Source organism: Neoarius graeffei, chromosome 12 (genome assembly GCF_027579695.1).
Source record: "Neoarius graeffei isolate fNeoGra1 chromosome 12, fNeoGra1.pri, whole genome shotgun sequence".
Lineage (NCBI taxonomy): Eukaryota > Metazoa > Chordata > Actinopteri > Siluriformes > Ariidae > Neoarius > Neoarius graeffei.
In genome coordinates this window covers 43600012-43623935 of record NC_083580.1, presented here as the reverse complement: position 1 = coordinate 43623935, position 23924 = coordinate 43600012, and the positions used below count along the sequence as shown (strand labels likewise).

At 40.6% G+C, this 23924-nt stretch overlaps 1 protein-coding gene across 1 annotated transcript in view; it reads right to left on the bottom strand.

Annotated features, from left to right (window-relative positions):
* Positions 1–434: 434 nt before the first annotated feature.
* ank1b (ankyrin 1, erythrocytic b) overlaps positions 435–23924 on the bottom strand; it is a 183147-nt gene continuing 159657 nt past the window's right edge. Inside the window, exons 37-40 of the mRNA XM_060935917.1 lie at positions 9881–10538; positions 8762–8969; positions 8419–8499; positions 435–1184 (exon numbers count right to left, since the gene is read on the bottom strand). Of these exons, the coding sequence (XP_060791900.1) occupies positions 1071–1184; positions 8419–8499; positions 8762–8969; positions 9881–10538 (1061 nt within the window). The 3' untranslated portion in view covers positions 435–1070. The remainder of the gene's footprint in view (positions 1185–8418; positions 8500–8761; positions 8970–9880; positions 10539–23924) is intronic.

Below are 23924 nucleotides of genomic sequence, written 5' to 3'. Positions count from 1 at the left end.
CTTTCACCTCAGCTTTAGTAGCACTTTGCTTGCACAAATTATAAAGGACTTTTGGCTGAATTTTTCTGTTTCTCTGAATATGTAGTTTTACCTCTTCTACATATTACTGAGCACACATACATATAGCGTGTCTCAAATAGTAGGGATATTGGGGTGTTTTGCTGGCACACAGAGACAACAAAAAATGACCTCCAGCTGGAGAACCCGATTTCTTAAAATATTCAAACTACGTGGGTGGGGGGGAGGGATCCTCTGACTCCTCCTGGAAGTGACAAAAACATGGAGGACTTTGTAAGGAAACACAAAAGCTTTTGACAACAAAGATCCATAAGTGCACGCGCGCGCACGCGCGCACACACACACACACACACACACACACACACACACACACACACACACACACGCAGAGCACAGCAGGCTTGTTCTCAATCTCCTTCACACACACTCAAGAAAAAAGTGTCACAGCAGAAAAAACATTCAGCAGCCGGAAGCAATTACACATGCATTATATATGGACACACACTCACACACGCACACGAGAACGTTCGCATAGCATAGAGTGCATATATCACATAAAGAACAGGATAAAGGGCCTGTGGAGATGAAGCACTAATGGGTTCAGCGTAAACTTTACGCTGTGTCATATTATCAGACTGTTGCTTTTTTATTTGGCTGTGTTGTTCCAAATCCTTAAATTCTCCCCCAGTCCTGCGATGGCCCTTTTCCTCGTCCGGTTTTTATTTGATAGATAATGACAGCTCAAAGGTCATAGGTCATGCACCAGCAGTTGATCATGCGTTTACAGTTGACAGGAAGCACTTTTTGTTGTTTTTTTCTTTGTTTTTTTTCATGAACTTTTATACAAAAAAGATCATGCCCTAAGCTAGTTGTCCTCTTTTAATCACTGTTGTTAAAAATGTTACAAAAGTACAGGTAGATCTCCTTAGTTTTCTCCTCCCTTTTCTGAAGTGTTGCTCCTTGATAATTTCTGTTGTTTTGTTTGTTTGTTTTGTTTTTTTGTTGTGTGTGTGTGTGTGTGTGTGTGTATGTTAGTGGAGTTGTGGTTCTTTTCATTTGCTGCCTCCCGTTTTCCTCCCATCATCTTGTCTCTCATGTGCCTCTCGTCTCGTTCTGTCTCCCAAATGTATTTGGGTGAAGGATGGTTTGGCAGTGAATGTCCGGCCCTGGAGGACAGCAGGAAAGAAAAAAAAAACACATTATAAAAAGAAGGATTTCATCATGCTGACCTTAAAATCCCACCCTGATGCCCAAGTTACAAGTGAATAATTATTATATGCTATCACCTTTGCTGCCTTTAACTTTGTGCTCATATATTGTGTGTATTTTTTCTTCTGTGCTGTTGTATTTTGGTCAGAGAGCATTGTTTAATTTTGTATAACAGCAGCTCTGACAGTAGTGCAGATGCAAATTACAGGTTTATATTAATGCTCTCGTTTTAATATGTTATAATTTCTATAATAACAGCTCATTCACAATTATCATTCATTGTATGGTGTACACTTTACATAATCTAAGACTAATAATAAATTGATTTTTTAAATGTGGGACTATTTAACAAAGAAAAAAGAAGAATTGTTGATGTGATTTTTTTGTAAGGAGATTAATAACATTTAATAAAGGAGTCTCCAATGTCAGTTCTTTGTAACTGTCAAAGATAAAGCTGTAATTATATGTTGTCTGACACAGGAAAGTCTTCAGGACATCACAAACTGCATGTTTTGACACTTCACTACAGTCGACACACTGAGTGAATGAGGAACAATTAGAAACAAGTATAACCCTGACCTAACCAAATGTACGGTTCAGAAAGACAGTAAAAGTTCAGGGACATCTAAAATTCACTTCAGGCATTTCTCAGAAGCAGTTATGATAAAACCAAAACTCAGGATTAAGACTCAGGTCCTGATCTGTCTATCCCATACCTTTCGGACAGTGTGTATTAGTTTCAGTGCTTTACACTCCTCAGACTGGCGTGCTTCACTGCCTGCACTCCTCTCTTCACATCCACACCCAGCTGGATCAGGGAAGGAGGGAATAGAGAGGAGGAGGAGGAGGAGGAGGAGGAGATGAAAGAAGGCCTCAGAAACACTGATTCAATCCCTCTAAAGCTGGGGTGTCAAACTCATTTTCTGCTTTGACCACATCAGCATTTTTGTGGGCCCTTAAAGGGCCTAAATGTAAGATTATTCATTTTTTAAAATAGTAAGTGGAAGCTGCATCACCCAAGCACTAGCTAGACCAGGCCCTCTGTCAAAACAAGTGCAAAAACAAGCAGAGGCTAGTGAGGGAAGCCACAGTGAAGTTACAGTGAGAGTTAATCTGAAAGAGTAACAGAGTACAGTGGCTAAGAGTACAGTGAAAGTACACCAGACAGTGTGTGCAGAGCTCTGCATAATTGATGACTATATGGGAGGGTGGCTAGAAAGAAACCATTGCTCAAGAACCACATGAAAGCATGAGTGTGGCCCAGTGAAGATGTGACTTTTTTGATGTCACAAAACCAAGATTGAGATATTTATTTGAAACGAGTTTCAAAGTGCTACAGTATGTGTGGTGCATACCAACAGCAGGGCAAACCTCAATTAACACCATCCCTACAGTGAAATATGGTGGTGGCAACATCATGGTCTTCGGATGCTTTTCATCCTCAGAACCTGCACTGTCTAAATTGAAGAACAGAAGGATGGAGCAAAATACAGGTGGGAAAAAAAGGTGAATGTCTAGTGTGACTACGTGAAAGTCCAGATTAACCTGAAGAACCTGGAGTAAATCTGTCAAGAAGAATGGATGAAAATTAAACTCAAAGGATGTTCAGCACTGATAGGAACCTACTCCATCAGACCTGAAGCTCTTTGTGGCAGCTGGAGTGTGATCGAGTATTGGCTGTGGGCGGAGAGGAGGCAGGTAGAACCAATAGGTAACACGTGATGAGTTTCACCTGTGTTTGATTACTGGCAATTTATTTATATGTGTCTCTTGTGTTCTGGAAGAGAGAAGCCAGTAACTAGAGAAAGAGCTGAGCAACTCAGCACTATGTGTGTGTATGTGAATGCTTAAACTGAGAGATCCAAATAAAGTCACTGAAAAGTGAAGTAAAAACTGAAAATAAAATGCACCTTGAGTTGTCAAGCCTGTCTCCCATTTCCTTATTACCCTGGTGCTGAAACCCAGGAATTGAGAAGAAAATGGCATCATGGAGTCCACGCCAGTCACTGAGATCCTCCAGACCCTCGTCAACGTCCACCAAACCCAACATCAGGCCATCTGGCAGCATTTCCAGGAGCAGGCACCACCGCTCTCTCTCTCTCTCTCTCTCTCTCTTCTCGCCCCTCACCTTTCCCTGAACCATGGAAACAAGGGACAATTCTTCTGAAGCCTGCTCCCTAAACCCATGTCTCTCCCTGTTTTCCCTCTCCCACTTGTGCCTCCATGCCAAAGCTGCTGCTAACTCCCTCCATCTCTCCACAGGCAGAGCTGTCCATGCTCACCAGGACTGGGACAAAGCTTGGGCAAGCCTGCAGGCACGGTGGGAAATCTGGGCATTTCTGGCAACAGCATCACCAGGATCAGGAGGCGGGATTCTGATCTGCATTCTTGATGGGCCTCGGGCCTCCCCCAATTGAGCAGGAACTTACAAAGTGGCAGGGAGTATTCAAGAGGGTACATATCAGGCCTTTTGGTGGACTTGGAATGTAATCAGACCACAGTTCATTAAAGGACCCATGGCATGGTGGTTTGTTGATGCTTTAAACGGGCTCGTGGAGGTTTCCGGATGTTATATCTGCAGCCTTTCTCGAAATGAACCCTCGGCACGTAGATATAGCCTCCTGGGAGAAAGCCCCATTTCAGCCCTTTTCCCAGTGCGTCATTTTGCTAATGAGAAGCATGGAGGCGGGGAAGGGTAGAGGGTGGGGGCGGATCTTATCATTAATATTCATGACATGTAAACGTGTTACCTCTGATTGGCTAACAGCACTGTGACGCTACCTCCAGTGGGTCAGAACAAGTGGATGTGGGTGTCTTACTATGGCGAGAGAGAAGGAACAAACCGCGAAGGGAAAAATACCGCGCGCTGACGTCATTAAGGTGCGACGTGAGGAAATAAAATAAATTCAACAAATGTTTGGGTTTTTACTGAACAAACAAACAAATAAAATGAACGAGTGACTTAAAAAAAGAATGTGGGTGTCTTTGTAAAAACTGTTTTGATTGGCTATTATAACAGAGCATGCTGCATGCTTTTTGGTTTTGTAGCGCAGAGTACCTGGCTAACTGCAGGAAGCGGTTAGCTGCACAGCTAATGTAGCCATTGCAAGGCTAACGTGGCACCGATTTTAAAACACGGCAAAACGACTTAACAGTTATACACTTACTTGTTCGCTGTTTGTGGCTGATGCGGCAGGGATGCTTGGTACGGACCCAGGCTTCAGTGACAGTTGATGTGCAAAACCTGCCCTGTACTGTCCCAAGTTGTGGAAACATTCCTCAGGAAAATGCTTCCGACAAACATACACCGTCTTAGGTAGACTCAACGGCGTATTATTGAAGTAAATAAAATTAAGCCACTGCGTCTTCAGGGGCTCTCCCGTCGGCAGTAAAAACAGACTCTTTTCTGTGTTGTCACATCCATGTACAGCGCAATTTCCATGTTTCGCTCGCTTAGGTGATGCCATGTTGTGTCCTCTATGGTCTCCTCACTACAACTGGGCGGGCAATTCATACAGTGGGTGGGAATCCAGAGGGGGAGCGTGGGGATCATCTCCCTTGCTGACGTAGTAAAGGGAAGAGTTTATCAACGCGCCGTTTTGACGCGCCATTCTCAAATGTTGGGCATAGTTTGGTTTATACATTATGAAATTTCTAGCCACTGGGGTGACTTAAGAAGGTCAGAGGAACTCATTTTAACGTTAAAAAACCTCAGAAAGTGAAAATTTCATGCCATGGGACCTTTAAAGCCTCACTTAATACAGGGCATTGGGCAATACACAATTGGTGAAAGTGAGGTATGGACACGGGGATGTTCATAAATATCTGCTGGTTCCTGTCACTATCCAATTTAGGGGCAAAAAGCATAGTCTTGAGCAGGGCTTTGAACTGGTTCAAGGAACGAAAACGAAAACCGGGAACTTTTTCTATTTCACATGGAACAGAAACGAAACCAGAAACTTTATTATTTTTTTATGTTCCGGAACAGAAACGCTTATTAAAAATAATGGTAACCGGTTAATACCGGTTTTTATTTCGTTCCTCAAAATTTCCGTAGCCTACAAATAAAAAAGCCATTCTTCTCCTGCGCAAGTTTCTATGACCTGCTGGGGTTCACTTCCTGTGTGACGTTCGCTGACTGAATGGAGAGAGCGGGAAGGTGGACTACGATCACGTCTCCATGTGATAATAAGTGAGTAAGTGCATTACTCAGTAAGTGCATTAATGAGTGTCTGAGCAAAGAAGAGCCTGAACGTTGCAAACCTCCCTACTGGCTGTTTGTAAAAATGTATCAATTGTTGCCCTTCCCACGGGAATCATCGCGGGCTCGAGAGCCGAGACCTGACGAGTTAGTTCGTTGGTAGCAGAACAAAATGTCTGGACACAAATCGGGTTTTCAGAAAAGGAAAGAAAATAAACAGAGGGTCGAAAATACAAAAAAGGAGGCAGAAAATGCAAAATGAGTTTTAAGGTAGGACAAATGGTTACTTTTTAAGGCAGCCCGCCGTGGCTGCAGGCTTTCAGTTGTGTCATTGAATGGTTACTTTTCTGAGGCAGCCCGCCGTGGCTGCCTGCAGGTTTATTTATTATAGCCCATTTAGTTAAAATAGTTGATATAAAATGTTTATAGTTATGTGATGGTTGTCCTGATTGAGACTGGTGTTTTTTTTTTTTTTTTTTGGGGGGGGGGTTGCGCGATGTTGCACCCGGGTCCAGATTAGGGCAGAACCGGCCCTGGCTACATTTCAGGTGTAGTTTGTTTTATGTATGTATGTACTTGCATAGATGTGTACTTGGTCTTCCAATATGGCGCCTAACAAAATCTCGCGGTGCGGTGATGTCATGCGGTGGCCCTCTATAGGGCCTGACTAGCCTTTGGTAACACACTAAACGAATTATCTTTCATTTTTGGCACTTTTTCTGTTTGTGTAGATGGGAAGACATACTGAGAATCCAAATCGCCAACATTTGAAATAATAATTGTTTTGAATTATTTCTTGTCTTATTTAATGAAGGTTGTAATAGAATTAGCCTACATTTGGCTTAAGCTGGATGAGACAGACATAATTTTATAGCCATTTGTTAAACAGCTGACAGGAAACGTAATTAACCGTTCCGGGAATGAAATTTTTTTGTTCTAACCGGTTCAGGAACGTCTATTTAATGGTGGAACCCAAAACCGGAAACGTTAAAATTCCGTTTCTGTTCGGAACGAACCAATAGGAAAAAAATTCTGGTTCAAAGCCCTGGTCTTGAGGTGGAGGTTAGTCTTTGCCTCAACCATCCACTAATTCTGGGTACAAACTGGCTGGGGTTTAAATATTAGTAAAGCATTTATTTGTGCATGGGTCTTGCTTCAGTGAAACTCACGGGGATTCCAGTGCAGCATTATCTGGGGAGGCTATTTGTGTCAGCTCTGCATCAAGGGGACATGGAGGGTAGGGAGGGCTCCATTTTGGGATTTTTTAATTGGAGCAGTTGTGAGATGAAATCCTGAGGCATCCTTTTGACTAAATAAGAGTAATCAATGGTCAAAACCTCCAGCCTAACGTTGCACTCTCCTACCCATATTTTTATGTGATTAAAGATAGGTTATATCATGTGACAAAGGACACTCTCACAAAGGAGGAAATGACCCAGGTGTTGGACCCAAAGAACCATAGGGAAATTTTGTTCCATGCAGCTCATCATAATCCCATGGTGGAGGATTCAAGAAAGGATAAAACACTTAACCATCTCATGGCCCATGTCATTTGGGTGGGCATTCATGGCAGTGTTCACAGGTGGTGTGCAGTATGTCATGAATGTCAGGTGGTGAATCCACCGGTCATCCCAAAAGTGGCATTGCACCCCCTACCATTAATCAAGATCCCCTTCAAATGAATTGATATGGATCTCATCGGGCCAGTAGATTGGACTACACGAGGACATCATTTTGTTTGAGTCATCATGGACTTTGCAACACAAAATGGAGGAGTGGTGCTTCTGCACAACATTTGTGCATGCACTGTTCCATGTTCTCTCCCGAGTCAGGATCCTGAAAGAGATCCTGACTGATCAAGTCACAACATTTATATCACACACACTTTGTGAGCTTTATTAATTACTGGGGATTAAATTAATTTGTACTAGTGTTTACCATCTGCAAACAGAAGGGTTGGTCAAACAATTTAATCGAAGGCTTAAAAACATGATTCATAAGTTCATTCACAAGGAAGCTTGGAATTGGGATAGATGACAGGAACTATTTGAATTGTTTGTACTGTATGGTCGCAAGCCTTGTGGTGTTATGGATGTCATTAGGGAAAATTGGGAGGAGGGACTTTCTGCAAGGAAAAAATGAAATTCAGTATTCTTGACCTGAGAGCAGAACTCCACACACTGAGTCATCTAACCCATAGCAGGGAGACAGTAATATCTGTTTCTCTATTTGAACAATTTGAACAACCAAAAACAGCGCAAAAATGAACCATATTGAAGACAGATTAAGCCTTGCTTACACGAAAGAAGGTGTCTGTTTGACCCCCAGGTGAAATTATCATGTCATGTGTGACGTCATGTGCAAGGGGTCTATACCGTGAGTAGAGAAAAACAAAATGGTGGCATGTGCTGCTGAACCAACCGAGGACGAGATAAATACTCGAAAACAAAACTCCCAAAAATACAAAAAAAAAAAAAAAAAGCTACAAAATATGGAATAAAAGTATTTGATGGTAAGAACATATCTTTTTTTATTATTTTTTCAAGAATTATTGTAGCATTTTTCACAAATTGCTACTGTCATTTCGCCGGTTTGTTTACATTCTAAGCGGAAATGATTTGGTTGGAAGTTTTGTATAAAGTTTTTATTTGATATCCTCAGTGTCTGCAAGTATTAGATAATAATTATATTGTTGAAAGTTTTTTAGTATAATATAAATATGTACATAATTCTATATATAACATAAATCTGTTTACCAACATTATTTAACATTACAAATGAGGTCAGTAGGGTATCATTTTGATGGAAATTCTAGATAGTGTAAAAAGTTTGAGTAGTAGGTACTATGAGCTGTTTCAACATTATATTTTGCAAGTTTACCATGGCTGAATGTAATGTGACAGGTCATGAGTTTGACACCTGCACTCTAAAGTGAATGGGATCATAATACCAGTGTGCCCACTGAACCTGTAACTGATTGAGGCACCAACCTTGGTGACCACATTTCCATGTTCATCAGTGAACTGCTCTTCACTCAGATGCTCACTGGTGAAATCGACTGGCTCATCTCTCTGAGAAGAACAACAGTTACATGTAGCGTTTCGCATCAGTAAGCAGAAATACAAGATTTTGTATAAACCTGAACAAGCCAGAGGAATCTATGGAACATACCTTAGATGTCTATGGAACATACCCTCTGTATTTAATCGTTCGTTTGTCTAATTTTTATTTCAGTTTTATTTGTTATCTGTTTGACATTTTCTTGCTACTGTAACACGTGAATTTCCCTGATGTGGGGTGAATAAAGTGAATCTAATCTATCTAATCTAATACCTGTGCCTTGTGTGCATCCTGATGGGAAAAGCCAAGCCCCTTCTCAAAGGGTTGAGTGCCCATAAATCTCCCATGGAGGAGCTCTGACTGGCCTGTGTCACATACTGGAGTGAGTAAAGCTTCTTGGGCCACATGGGCCTGGCTCTGCTCCATCACACATTCCGCGGCCTTCTCCTGGAGGAAAGGTTGAAATGCACTGCTACTTAACCTGAGACACACACACACATTGGTGAGATTGTGAATACGTATGGAATAAAAGCAGTAAAACAAATACAATTTCTTTAATCAAAATTCCCTTTAACCACAAAGCCTTTTGATATCCTTGCAAATATTAGAGCACTAAACATGTGTTTTTGAGTACATTTAAGAGACCATAAAAATTTGGACCAGCTTTTTAAAAAATTTGGTAGGTGTGGCTTCCAGGTCATCCATTGTATGGATTACAATGTGTAGATTAATAACCAAAAAGTACATTTAATCCATTTTAAACTAAAATTTTTAATACAAGAAAATGTGAATACTTTCTGAACCCACTTTATGTGTCTATATTTTCACAGACATTATTAGTGAGTTAGTGAATATAAGCTACTGTGACTTTAAAATCAGTATAATACAGTACATGTTCATAATTTTCAGATCTAATATTAACTATCTGGTAATATAAACCAGAAAAAGCTTAGGGTTGTTTTTTTTTTTTTTTGTTCTTTTTTCCAGTACTTAACCTGTTTAGCTATGTAATGCTAATTTTAGCTAGCTACACATACAAACTACTAAATCTGTGGTCAGACTGGGTGCAAATAAAATTGTCCTGAAGAAAAAGCTTCAATGAGAATTGATGCAGTAAAATGAAAGAAGACAATAGTGAGGTAAAAGTCCAATATGGCTTCTGATCAAGAAGTCTCAGGTTAAATATTCAATAGCAGGGTAAATATGATCAAAATTTAATTATTTTAACATAGAAACAATGTGAGTGGAAATGCAGAGCAACAATACTATTACTTGGACTAGGAGGCACACACTAAAGGCATCCCATGACAGTGACTGGTTAAAAATATGTAGTTCCAAGAACATGTTCAACATGTTCAGCGTTAAGAGATATTCATGTGATCTGTCACATACCTGTCTCCATTGTGCTCAAGTGCTCGAGTCAGGCCGGTTTTCTCACGCAGCTGGGCGTAAATCTGTTGCCCTGTAAGAACAGAAAACTTTTCCCCTGAGCTTGCACCTAATCCAATCCCTCCTCCTATTGCTCCTCCTCCTCTAGCTCCTCCTGCCATGCTGCTGGCCGCCACCACCTCGGCCTTTCTGCTCTCCGACCTCTGACCTCCAACTTGCCCATTGTGGTTGGCTTTGGGAATGGCACCACTGGCATGGACCCTTTCCTTGTCTAATTCCTGTGGCAAGTCCTCTTCGTCCACCTCCTCCTCCTCCTCCTCTTCCTCTAGCTCCATGATGGAGCTGCTAGCCCCACTAGCACCACTGCTGGGCCACCCCAGGCTGCTGCTACAGGGCAAACTGAGGGTGTTAGGCTCTGAGTCATCTGCTCGGCTGCTGCCCTCTACAGATGAGTCTTCCACTGTCACCAGAGATGGGCTGATGCCTGCCGGCCACACCTGCACGTCTGACATCTCCATCATTGTGTCCTCCTCTGTGGTGGCAATTGGTGCACACTCCAGACTTGACACCTCCTGCCAGTAGGGCTCAGGGCCAAGTGGAGAGGGCAGATTGTACTGTACTGAGGCCGGAGACAGCAGCTCCTCCTGCGCCAGCCCATAACCTGAGGAACGGCCACACAAAAGAGGCAACACTAACACCACACAGACAAAAGGAGGCGATCTGGACCTCTCAGTGGTGTGATTGATGCGCTTGTAGCCTGCTATTATACTGTATTATATGCACGTGCTTTTAAGAGAAACTATAAACAGTCAGAATATCAGCTGTGTCTAATTCATCACATATGCATGTTGCTTCAAACAGATTTTGTGGACTTGCTGGTTTCTGACACAGTATGACACACTGGCTACATAAACATGTACAAAATGTTCATGCCAAATCATTTTCTTCTTCAGCATAGTTTGGTGTCATTCCATGCTAAGTTAGTGCATTCTTGATTTTTCCCTGCTTACAAGTTTCCATTTATAAATATCATCCAATTTTGCAAACCACTATCCTTAAAAAAGAAAGGAAAACTAGTGTTTTAGTTTTAAGGAGAGTGGGGGGATTAATATATCCTGCTAGCTTATATCAATGTTGCATTGAGGAGCTCCTCTGCAATGTAAAGTTTAGAAGGTCTTGTAATACAGCTCTGGAAAAAATTAGGAGGCCACTTCAACTTTTTTCTTAAATCAGCATCTCTGTATATGGCAGCCATTTCATTCCAGTGTCTGTGCTGGTATTCCAACACAAGCATACCTCATTTTACTTAATGAGATACTGATTAGGTGATCACCTGAAACAAGTCTTATTTAACAAGGAAAAGTATAAAAACCACTGCTGTGGTCATCACTATCCTCTTGCAATCAGACTAGTTTGGATGGTAGTGCTAGTAGTACATTAAATTAAATTGGAATGCAAAATATCTATTTATCATGCCAAAAGAGTTAAAAAGAAAAGTTTTGAGTGAGGATAGAGTGTTCAATTCTGGCTTTACTGGCAGAGGGATACAATGAGCATCAGGTTTCTTCCATCCTCAAAATGTCAAAGACTGCAGTTCATAAGAGCAAGGCCATGTAGCAGACACTGGGGACAACAAAGTTACAGACTGGCAGAGGGTGAAAATGATTCTCCATTGACTGGGATGATCATCAACTCCTTTGAATGTCACTCAACAACTCTAGGATGAGATCAAGTGACCTATGAAAAGAATGGCAAATGGCAGCTGGGGTTAAGTGCATGGCAAGGATGGTTCGAAACAGGGTCCTTCGGGCAGGGTTGAAGTCATGCAAAGCTAGAAAAATGCTTATCAATGAGAAGCAAAGAGGAACCAGGCTGAGGTTTGCTAAAGACCATAAGTATTGGACTGTAGAGCAGCATTTTTCAACCTTTTTTGAGCCATGGCACATTTTTTACATTTAAAAAAATCTCACAACACCCCACCAACCAAAAAAGTTGCAAAATGACAATTTGTTTATACTCACTCAATGTGAAACCTGGGCCTGTTTTGATAAACACAAAACTGATATCCAGGCAGGAACTGAAGAAAGGCACACACGAAGCTCTTCCTCAATAGCTCTCAGTCTCTCTCTATAAAGTTTAGCTACTTCTAAAGTTTAACTACTTTAACCCCATCAGGGCCAAGCATCTCGTTCACAATGGCTTCGCAGGCAGGTAGTATTAATATCTCTGCCACAGTGTGTGGCTTTTTTTTTATTTAGCTATGAGTTTAGCTACTAAGTACCGGTAGCTAGCTTTGAGAGCTCTCTCAGACACCTTTGTGGTTTTTCTCATTAACGTTGCCTGTTTCTCAGTGTGTTCACGCAGGTGAACAAAATAGTTGTGTTCTTGTTTTAAAGTGACGAGTGTTTCATTTGAAGATGACGTTTAAGCTTGCTTGGGACCATGGCACTGTTGGATAGCTTTTCCCCACACACCAAGCATAACGGAGTTGGTGCAGTCGGATCCCCGGTGAAAGTAAATCCAAACAAAAGATAACTTTCTCTGTATTGCCTCGAGCTCACCGTTTTTTGCTTTGACCACCACTCATACTAGGCTCTTCATCTGGGTGAGAATTTTGTCCAGGGCCCAGTCTGCATTTTTCCTTTTCAAATATTTATCCATTGCTGTTGTACATCTCGTCACCGCCACCTCTCCCCTGCATTACTTAATTCTATTGTCTTAAATTAACAAGGTCATTATTGTGCTACCTACTGACATGGAAGAGTATTTAATTACTTAGCCAGCCACTACACTGCAGGCACAGATGCTCAACAATGGCAAATTATTTGCAGCAAGTAAATAATTAATTTTTTGGACCGATTAAGTGAAATTGGACAGTTTCCCATGGCACACCTGACAATCTCTCACGGCACACTGGTGTGTCATGGCACAGTGGTTGAAAATCACAGTTGTAGAGGACTGGAGTAAGGTCATCTTCTCTAATGAGTCCAATTTTCAGCTTTTCCCATCAACTGATCATCTAATGGTTAGACAGAGACCTGGCGAGGCCTACAAGCAACAGTATCTCGTACCCATTGGGAAATTTAGTGGAGGATCAGTGATCTGGGGGTGCTTCAGCAAGGCTGGAATGGGGCAGATTTTTGTTTGTGAATGACATATGAATCAAGCAATGTACAAGGTTATCCTGGAATAAAACTTGCTTCCTTCTGCTCTGACAATGTTCCCTAACTCTGAGGATTGGGTTTTCCAGCAGGACAATGCTCCATGCCACATAGCCAGGTCAAGGTGTGGATGGAGGACCACAAGATCAGGACCCTGTCATGGCCAGCTCAATCTCCAGATCTGAACCCATTTGAAAACCTCTAGATTGTGACCAAGAGGAAGATGAAAGGTCACAAGCCATCAAACAAAGCTGAGCTGATTGAATTTTTGCTCCAGGAGTGGCATAAAGTCACCCAAGAGCAATGTGAAAGACTAGTAGAGAGCATGCCAAGATGCATGAAAGCTGTGATTAAATGTCAGGGTTATTCCACCAAATACTGATGTCTGAACTCATCCTAAGTTCAAACATTAGTATTGTGCTGTTTAAAATTGAATATGATATTGATTTATATGCATTATTCAAGGTCTGAAAACACTTCATCTCTGTTGTTATTTTGACCAGTTTTCATTTTCTGCAAGTAAATGCTCCGTGACAATATTTTTATGTGGAATTTGGGGGAAATGTTAGTAGTTTCTGGAATAAAACAAAAATATTCACGTTCCTCAAACACATACCTATAAATAGTAAAACCAAAGGAACTAATAATTTTGCAGTCGTCCCTTAATTTTTTCCAGAGCTGTATAATATAATATAATATAATATAATATAATATAATATAATATAATATAATATAATATAATATAATATAATATAATATAATAAGCATAAACATGACTTAATATTGTAGCAGTATTATATCATGTATGGATAATAAAATTGTTATATTACAAGCCTACTCCAATATCAAATTTGGGTATGGGGAGTGGCCTATAGCTTGAATACGGAGTTGTGTTTCAGATTATAATATAGTTTTAATTTTATTTCAACAATACAAATATTCTTATTTAAGGAATCTATTTGAATACAAAAGGTGTAACTGAGTCAAACTGTTTTGAGTTGAATGTGTAATGATTTAAACATGCCAAACTGCTAGATTCATTTAAAGTAAAATTTCATGACTTGTTAGCAAAACTTGTGTCATAGCAACAGGGCAAAACAAAAGATGGAGACTTCAGACATTAACTGGCTGATCAACTTGTGAAACTTACTAAAATCAGAAGATTTGACTGTATTACTTATTTTAGCCACACTATATTGATTCCTTGATTATTTTACAGTAAAGCAGGTTACCAAGCATTTCATTCCTATTATACTACAGTAATTTCCGATGATAATTATTTCTTTACTTATTTTTAAAGAATGCCACATCATACTTTTTATTTGCTTATAGGTACATTTAATGTTGTAGAACATCTGAGAAACAAGTTCCTGTAATCAATTAAGTTATAGCAATGAAAAATGGTCATTCTCTCACCAGCTTCTCTTTTTCTTGTCTTGAAGTTAATAAGCCAAAATGAGCTAGTTATTTTACAGAGAATCCACAAAGTATAAACTCTGCTTTCCTGAAGACTTCTCCATGTCAGAAAACTTGAAGTTACAGCTTTACTTCTGCCTATTACCAAGCACTATCACTGGAGATTCCTGTCATAAATGTTAACAAAACTCCTAAAAGACACTAACAAAGAGACATAATAATAATAATAATAATAATTATTATTATTATTATTATTATTATTATTATTATTACAAAATGACTTTAATAATACGATTATGCATAAAAGTAATCATGTGAAAGTGAGATATTGAAACCCAAGGGGGTTTGTATAGCTAATGATCACCACAAATATAGAATAATTATGTTAGTACAAAATAGATGTACAAAGAAATGTAAAATGTTCCTTCTAGTGAAGCTTGTTTCTGCTGCTAGTTTAATTCCAGTAATGATTATCGGTAATGGATGTAACATAAGGATATTACCAATGTTAAATTATGCTGCAACTCACAGAAGTCCTACAGGGGGCGATATCTGACTGAAAGTTTGCCATTTAGTGAAGCTTTCTGTTGTGTGATAAAAGTATAAGCTAAAAAAATTATGCACAGGCAGGTTTGGGTTAAAGGTGCTGTTTGAAAAGTTTTCTATTTATTTCAAAAATACTTTGAAAACGTTCAGAAATATCTTAGAAGATGCACTCAGAAGGAATGTGTAGAAAAATTACATAAATTATGTGTAGCACTCGGTGGCACGGTGGTGTAGTGGTTAGCACTGTTGCCTTGCAGCAAGAAGGTTCAAGCCCAACGGCCGGCAAGGGCCTTTCTGTGTGGAGTTTGCATGTTCTGCGTGGGTTTCCTCCGGGTGCTCCGGTTTCCCCCACAGTCCAAAGACATGCAGGTTAGGGTAATTGGTGGCTCTAAATTGACCATAGGTGTGAGTGTGAATGGTTGTTTGTCTCTGTGTCAGCCCTGCGATAACCTGGCGACTTGTCCAGGGTGTACCCTGCCTCTCGCCTATAGACCCTTCCCACTGACGTCACCGGAAACCGGAAGTAAACAGACCCTGCGCCATATTGGAAGACCAACAAACTTGTGATCAGGGGGAAATAACGGCAGCGCGCGGAATTTAAACCCACGAGGCACTTGATTCATCATAAACCTACAATGGTAAACTTTTGTGCTGTGTTAGGGTGTTCCAACAAAGCTGATGGGAAAGTTGAAAAGAAGTCGTTCTTCAGAATACCAGCTGTGATTGAGACACAAAGGGAGCAAACTAAGGAGCTTTCTGCCAGGAGACAGAGAATAAGTGCATTACTGAGTGTCTGTGAGCAAAGGAGAGCCTGAACGTTGCAACCTTCCTATTGGCTGTTTATTGGCTGTTTGTAAAAATGTATCAATTGTTGCCCTTCATCGCGGACTCGAGAGACGAGACCTGACGAGTTAGTTCGTTGGTAGCAGAACAAAATGTCTGGACACAAATCGGGTTTTCAGAAAAGGAAAGAAAATAAACGCAGGGTCGAAAATACAAAAAAGGAGGCAGAAAATGCAAAACGAGTTTTAAGGTAGGACAAATGGTTACTTTCTGAGGCAGCCCGCCGTGGCTGCAGGCTTTCAGTTGTGTCATTGAATGGTTACTTTTCTGAGGCAGCCTACCGTGGCTGCCTGCAAGCGTATTTATTATAGCCCATTTAGTTAAAATAGTTGATCTAAAATGTTTATAGTTATAGTTATGTGATGGTTGTCCTCAGTGTTCGAACTATGCTGATATTTTCGGGGGGGGTCCCTTTTTTTCCCTGGGGGGTGCTTGCGCTTGTCTCGGAGCGCGGATCTCCAAACACATGAGAAGCCTATCTTACGCACATATCACGCGGACTCCACACCTCCACACACGCATCGCATCTGAAGTCATAACTCATCAGGGGAAATCGTGTCCGCATTGGCATGTTCAAAAAACAACCTCGCGTCAACAATGATACCACACGCAAGAAAAAAAACAGTCAGGCTACTCAACAACCAACCTGGCAGCAGCAGTCGTTGTCATATCGGTTTATTTTATCTTTGATGTAAACACAACACTTCGGATATGCAAATGCTTCCCGTTACACACGATTGCTATGTCAATAAACATCATTTTGCCAATATTTTAGAGACCCCCCAACATTTCCCAAATCATGTTTTCAAGGGATCTCATGTCTGTTTCAGGGGATCTCGGATCCCCCGAGTACCCCCGTAGTTCGAACACTGGTTGTCCTGATTTAGACTGGTGTGTTTTTTTTGTTTTTTGTTTTGGGGGGGTTGCGCGATGTTGCACCCGGGTCCAGATTAGGGCAGAACCGGCCCTGGCTACATTTCAGGTGTAGTTTGTTTTATGTATGTATGTACTTGCATAGATGTGTACTTGGTCTTCCAATATGGCGACTACCGAAATCTCGCGGCGCGGTGACGTCATGCGGGATCCCTCTATATTCAGCTGGGATAGGCTCCAGCTTGCCTGCAACCCTGTACAGGATAAGCGGCTACAGATAATGGATGGCTGTGTAGCACTCTAGTTTACACATTTTGTGTCAATATTAAATAAGACTATGCTAGAAGCATTCAGATTTTTTACACATAGCTATATGTAGTTTTAAAATTAACACAACTTGTGAATTTGTTCACAGCATTCAACACAATATGTGCAGACTGATTTGCTCTGCACAAACTCAGTGTCAGTTTTTTTTAATGCTTGAGCTACTTGATTTGGAGCGCAGGTGGCCAAGTGGTTAGAGCGCTTGACCGCTAAGCGAACGGTCCCTAGTTCGAGCCTCGGCTCGACGGGGATCTGGGGCTCGCTCCCTGTCCACCCAGCAGTGAATGAGGACCTGGTGGAAACACTGGGGAAGTTAAAGGCGGCGAGGAAAGGAACTGGCCACCCTACCTCACTATGCCGATGGCCCAGGACAAGTGCGCTCTCTAACAGGCACTCCCCCAATGTACGAATCGTATATGGGACTCCCCTTTGCTTTTTTTGCTACTTGATTTAGCTGAACAGCAGCCAGCCAATAGTCTGAAAATTACATCAACTTGCCATTTTGTTTTCATTTTATTGTATACTATTGTACATAAAATATCACAATCACTTCACTATGTGAATTGCGAAAAAAATAAATAAATCTGCAGCTCAGTGGTCACTGAATGCCTCTGAACTAGTGTTGTAGTACTTGAGAATAAGTAAAATGTAGGTTTGTCATGTTGCCTAATGAAATTAGAAAAAGAACTGTTTTCTCCTGTTGGACATTTATTACTGCTAAAATTAAGACATTCTAGTCTATGAATTTGTATTGTTATATTCTGCAGTTTGATTTCTGTGAACCATTAATACTTCATGATGAATGTGCTGAAGTCATAGTGTATATTGCCTACCTTTGTCAAATACCACTTTTTGTGTAGGGTTTTAGGCATGTGTTTAATGTATAGCCAAGGACAGCACATAATGTGTTTTAATATTACACTTGTTTACATGTCTTTGTGTTAACCTTCCTGATGCATTCACTGTGTTAAAATAATTTGCACATTGTGTCCCAGAACTCATCCACTAATGTGTAAGAATTTAATTCATTATATATATATATATATATATATATATATATATATATATATATATATATATATATATACACACAACCCCGATTCCAAAAAAGTTGGGACAAAGTACAAATTGTAAATAAAAACGGAATGCAATAATTTACAAATCTCAAAAACTGATATTGTATTCACAATAGAACATAGACAACATATCAAATGTTGAAAGTGAGACATTTTGAAATTTCATGCCAAATATTGGCTCATTTGAAATTTCATGACAGCAACACATCTCAAAAAAGTTGGGACGGGGCAATAAGATGCTGGAAAAGTTAAAGGTACAAAAAAGGACCAGCTGGAGGACCAAATTGCAACTCATGAGGTCAATTGGCAATAGGTTATTAACATGACTGGGTATAAAAAGAGCATCTTGGAGTGGCAGCGGCTCTCAGAAGTAAAGATGGGAAGAGGATCACCAATCCCCCTAATTCTGCACCGACAAATAGTGCAGCAATATCAGAAAGGAGTTCGACAGTGTAAAATTGTAAAGAGTTTGAACATATCATCATCTACAGTGCATATCATCATCAAAAGATTCAGAGAATCTGGAAGAATCTCTGTGCGTAAGGGTCAAGGCAGGAAAACCATACTGGGTGCCCATGATCTTCGGGCCCTTAGACAGCACTGCATCACATACAGGCATGCTTCTGTATTGGAAATCACAAAATGGGCTCAGGAATATTTCCAGAGAACATCATCCGTGAACACAATTCACCGTGCCATCTGCCGTTGCCAGCTAAAACTCTATAGTTCAAAGAAGAAGCCGTATCTAAACATGATCCAGAAGCGCAGACGTCTTCTCTGGGCCAAGGCTCATTTAAAATGGACTGTGGCAAAGTGGAAAACTGTTCTGTGGTCAGACGAATCAAAATTTGAAGCTCTTTATGGAAATCAGGGACGCCGTGTCATTCGAACTAAAGAGGAGAAGGACGACCCAAGTTTTATCAGCGCTCAGTTCAGAAGCCTGCACCTCTGATGGTATGGGGTTGCATTAGTATGTGTGGCATGGGCAGCTTACACATCTGGAAAGACACCATCAATGCTGAAAGGTATATCCAGGTTCTAGAGCAACATATGCTCCCATCCAGATGACCTCTCTTTCAGGGAAGACCTTGCATTTTCCAACATGACAATGCCAAACCACATACTGCATCAATTACACCATCATGGCTGTGTAGAAGAAGGGTCCGGGTACTGAACTGGCCAGCCTGCAGTCCAGATCTTTCACCCATAGAAAACATTTGGCGCATCATAAAACGGAAGATACGACAAAAAAGACCTAAGACAGTTGAGCAACTAGAATCCTACATTAGACAAGAATGGGTTAACATTCCTATCCCTAAACTTGAGCAACTTGTCTCCTCAGTCCCCAGACGTTTACAGACTGTTGTAAAGAGAAAAGGGGATGTCTCACAGTGGTAACCATGGCCTTGTCCCAACTTTTTTGAGATGTGTTGTTGTCATGAAATTTAAAATCACCTCATTTTTCTCTTTAAATGATACATTTTCTCAGTTTAAACATTTGATATGTCATCTATGTTCTATTCTGAATAAAATATGGAATTTTGAAACTTCCACATCATTGCGTTGCGTTTTTATTTACAATTTGTACTTTGTCCCAACTTTTTTGGAATCAGGGTTGTGTATATATATAAAATCTCATTATCTCTAGCCGCTTTATCCTGTTCTACAGGGTCGCAGGCAAGCTGGAGCCTATCCCAGCTGACTACAGGCGAAAGGCAGGGTACACCCTGGACAAGTCGCCAGGTCATCACAGGGCTGACACATAGACACAGACAACCATTCACACTCACATTCACACCTACAGTCAATTCAGAGTCACCAGGTAACCTAACCTGCATGTCTTTGGACTGTGGGGGAAACCGGAGCACCTGGAGGAAACCCACGCGGACATGGGGAGAACATGCAAACTCCGCACAGAAAGGCCCTTGCCGGCCACGGGGCTCAAACCCGGACCTTCTTGCTGTGAGGCGACAGCGCTAACTACTACACCACTGTGACGCAATATATATATATATATATATATATATATATATATATATATATATATATATATACACACAGTGGTGCTTGAAAGTTTGTGAACCCTTTAGAATTTTCTATATTTCTGCATTTCTGCATAAATATGACCTAAAACATCATCAGATTTTCACACAAGTCCTAAAAGTAGATTAAGAGAACCCAGTTAAGGAAATGAGACAAAAATATTATACTTGGTCATTTATTTATTGAGGAAAATTATCCAATATTACATATTTGTGAGTGGCAAAAGTATGTGAACCTTTGCTTTCAGTATCTGGTGTGACCCCCTTGTGCAGCAATAACTGCAACTAAACGTTTGTGGTAACTGTTGATCAGTCCTGCACACTGGCTTGGAGGAATTTTAGCCCATTCCTCCGTACAGAACAGCTTCAACTCTGGGATGTTGGTGGGTTTCCTCACATGAACTGCTCGCTTCAGGTCCTTCCACAACATTTCCATTGGATTAAGGTCAGGACTTTGACTTGGCCATTCCAAAACATTAACTTTATTCTTCTTTAACCATTCTTTGGAAGAATGACTTGCGTGCTTAGGGTCGTTGTCTTGCTGCCTGACCCACCTTCTCTTCAGATTCAGTTCATGGACAGATGTCCTGACATTTTCCTTTAGAATTCACTGGTATAATTCAGAATCCATTGTTCCATCAATGAGGGCAAGCCGTCCTGGCCCAGATGCAGCAAAACAGGCCCAAACCATGATACTACCACCACCATGTTTCACAGATGGGATAAGGTTCTTATGCTGGAATGCAATGTTTTCCTTTCTCCAAACATAACGCTTCTCATTTAAACCAAAAAGTTCTATTTTGGTCTCATCCATCCACAAAACATTCCAATAGCCTTCTGGCTTGTCCATGTGATTTTTAGCAAACTGCAGACGAGCAGCAATGTTCTTTTTGGAGAGCAGTGGCTTTCTCCTTGCAACCCTGCGATGCACACCATTGCTGTTCAGTGTTCTCCTGATGGTGGACTCATGAATATTAATATTAGCCAATGTGAGAGAGACCTTCAGTTGCTTAGAAGTTACCCTGGGGTCCTTTGTGACCTCGCCGACTATTACACACCTTGCTCTTGGAGTGATCTTTGTTGGTTGACCACTCCTGTGGAGGGTAACAATGGTCTTGAATTTCCTCCAGTTGTACACAATCTGTCTGACTGTGGATTGGTGGAGTCCAAACTCTTTAGAGATGGTTTTGTAACCTTTTCCAGCCTGATGAGCATCAACAACGCTTTTTCTGAGGTCCTCAGAAATCTCCTTTGTTCGTGTCATGATACACTTCCACAAACGTGTTGTGAAGATCAGACTTTGATAGATCCCTGTTCTTTAAATATAACAGGGTGCCCACTCACACCTGATTTCAATCAATGGGATGACAAACACCTGACTCTAATTTCACCTTCAAATTAACTGCTAATCCTAGAGGTTCACATACTTTTGCCACTCACAGATATGTAATATTGGCTCATTTTCCTCAATAAATAAATGACCAAGTATAATATTTTTGTCTAATTTGTTTGACTGGGTTCTCTTTATCTACTTTTAGGACTTGTGTGAAAATCTGATGATGTTTTAGGTCATATTTATGCAGAAATATAGAAAATTCTAAAGGGTTCACAAACTTTCAAGCACCACTGTGTGTATATATATATATATATATATTTTTTTTTTTTTCAGTTTTAACACATCCTTTCTCAGTGTGCGTTAGCTCAGGGTTTTTTTTTTCTACTTTTTTGTTTAAGGGTTTGGTTTACATTTTTCAATTCCAGAAATTTGCACCATGCCCAATTTTTTTTTTTAGAAAATATTAAGTGTGAAATTGATTTCATTGCACTTCGTTTTAATATTTGGCTCATGAATGTGCAGGTTTTATACAGTGCCCTCCATGATTATTGGCACCCCTTGTAAAGATTAGTAAAAAGGATTAGAAAAAAGTGACTAAAGTAGATTCATCTCAACTTTTATTTGAAATAGTTATTTAAAGGGGGAAAAAAATCCCTCAAGAAATTTTCAACAAAAATGTGTACCACTATCTAAATCCCTTGGAAATGATGGTGAACACAATGGAACTGAAGCATGTTTCACACTTAAATTGTACCTTTTTTTAGTTGCTTGGACTGTGTAGGAACTTTCAAGCTGTAATCCATGAATTTCTGATTAACTGGGGTATAAATGAGGTGATGCAGAAGCCAAATTCCCTCAGTCCTCCATCAACATGGGAAAGACAGAACACACAAATTAAATGAGGGAGAGGTGTGTTAACCTTCACAAATCAGGGAATGGTTATAAAGAAATAGCTGCTTGCCAGAAAATGCCCATTTTTACTGTTGGGGCAAAAATAAAAAGGTGGACACCAGGGGCGTATCAAGCTTTCCAAAAGTGGGGGTGTTCTGGAATGGGGAAGCCATATCATTAGAAATCGGTTTATGGCTATATACACGCCCAGTGTGTACACTGTGATGTACTGTCAATGACCGATATGGAACTTTTTCATACCCATGGTCCATGGATGCAAATGAAAGGGAGGACAGCAGAAAGCCTATAAATCCAGTTGCCAAGTTCTGCATTTCATGCAGAGATCTATCATGTTGGGTTTTGGTGTTGTTACTGCCAGGGCTATGTAATTATTCAGTAAGTGAAGGCAAAAAGTATTGAGTGATAATTCTAGGTAACAGGATACTGTTCTATATTACAGAGATGTCAGTATTGCTGCCTACACTGGTATACACTGATCTAAACAAAACCAAAAACTTCACATAGCCCAAGAAGTCATACACAGTGTATAGATCATACACCATCATGCATAACAGTTTGGACTGGGATCGCTTTGTGTGAGCAGGAGGCATGGCTAATCAGTTCATGTTGGAGAAGCGCAGCATCCTGGAAGGACCTCTTTAGTATAGCATTCAAATAAGACGGGGCAGTTCCTGCTTTTAATGTCTTTAATTATTCAAACTCGTGTACAAAACTTGTTTGCATCATGCATTACATCAGGTTTAATGCATAAAATTTGTAAATGATGCAATAGACTACACATACAACAAACACTTAATGGCCAAATAACATTACTGTACAACAATTATTGAACATTCATTCGATTTGAAATGCCTTTAAATCTCAATTGAAAAACTCTTCTAAAAAGTGATAAGCAGTTATAATGCATGAAAAGTAGACTTGGTACAAACACACACACTCGTAATAAAAAACTTGCCTCAACTGACTTTACAACTAGTAACTACTATTAACACAATCTTTTAGGGCATGGCGCCTGGGACAACTGTTTGAACGACGGCATCGCAAGCGCTTTGAGAAGGATCTGTGTGCAGAGCCGCAGAGCCAGGCACAGTAAGCACCGCATGCGACGTCAAACCTGGAACGGTGAATCAGGAGCGGTAAAACTGGTGCTGGCTCTGCAGCCCTGCAGACAGATACTGTATTAATGAGCGCTTTCGGCACGCTACGCAAACTGGCTATTATATTCACACAACTGCTGATTGGTCGGGTGAGAAAAACTGTTTTGAGTCCGTTGCATGGCTGTTTTTTTGTCTAATGTTATGGCAATAGTTTACTTCCTTGTTACACATTTTATAGTAGCTGTACAATTTTCATAATGATGTCATTTTAATCTGACAAAAGTGCGGGGGATGAAATTGTGTTTCAACAAAAGTGGGGGGGATGAAACGTATGCATCCCCCGTGGGTGATACGCCCCTGGTGGACACCAACTGTAACTGTTACAAACTTGCCTGGAAGAGGACCCAAATTTATTTTTCCC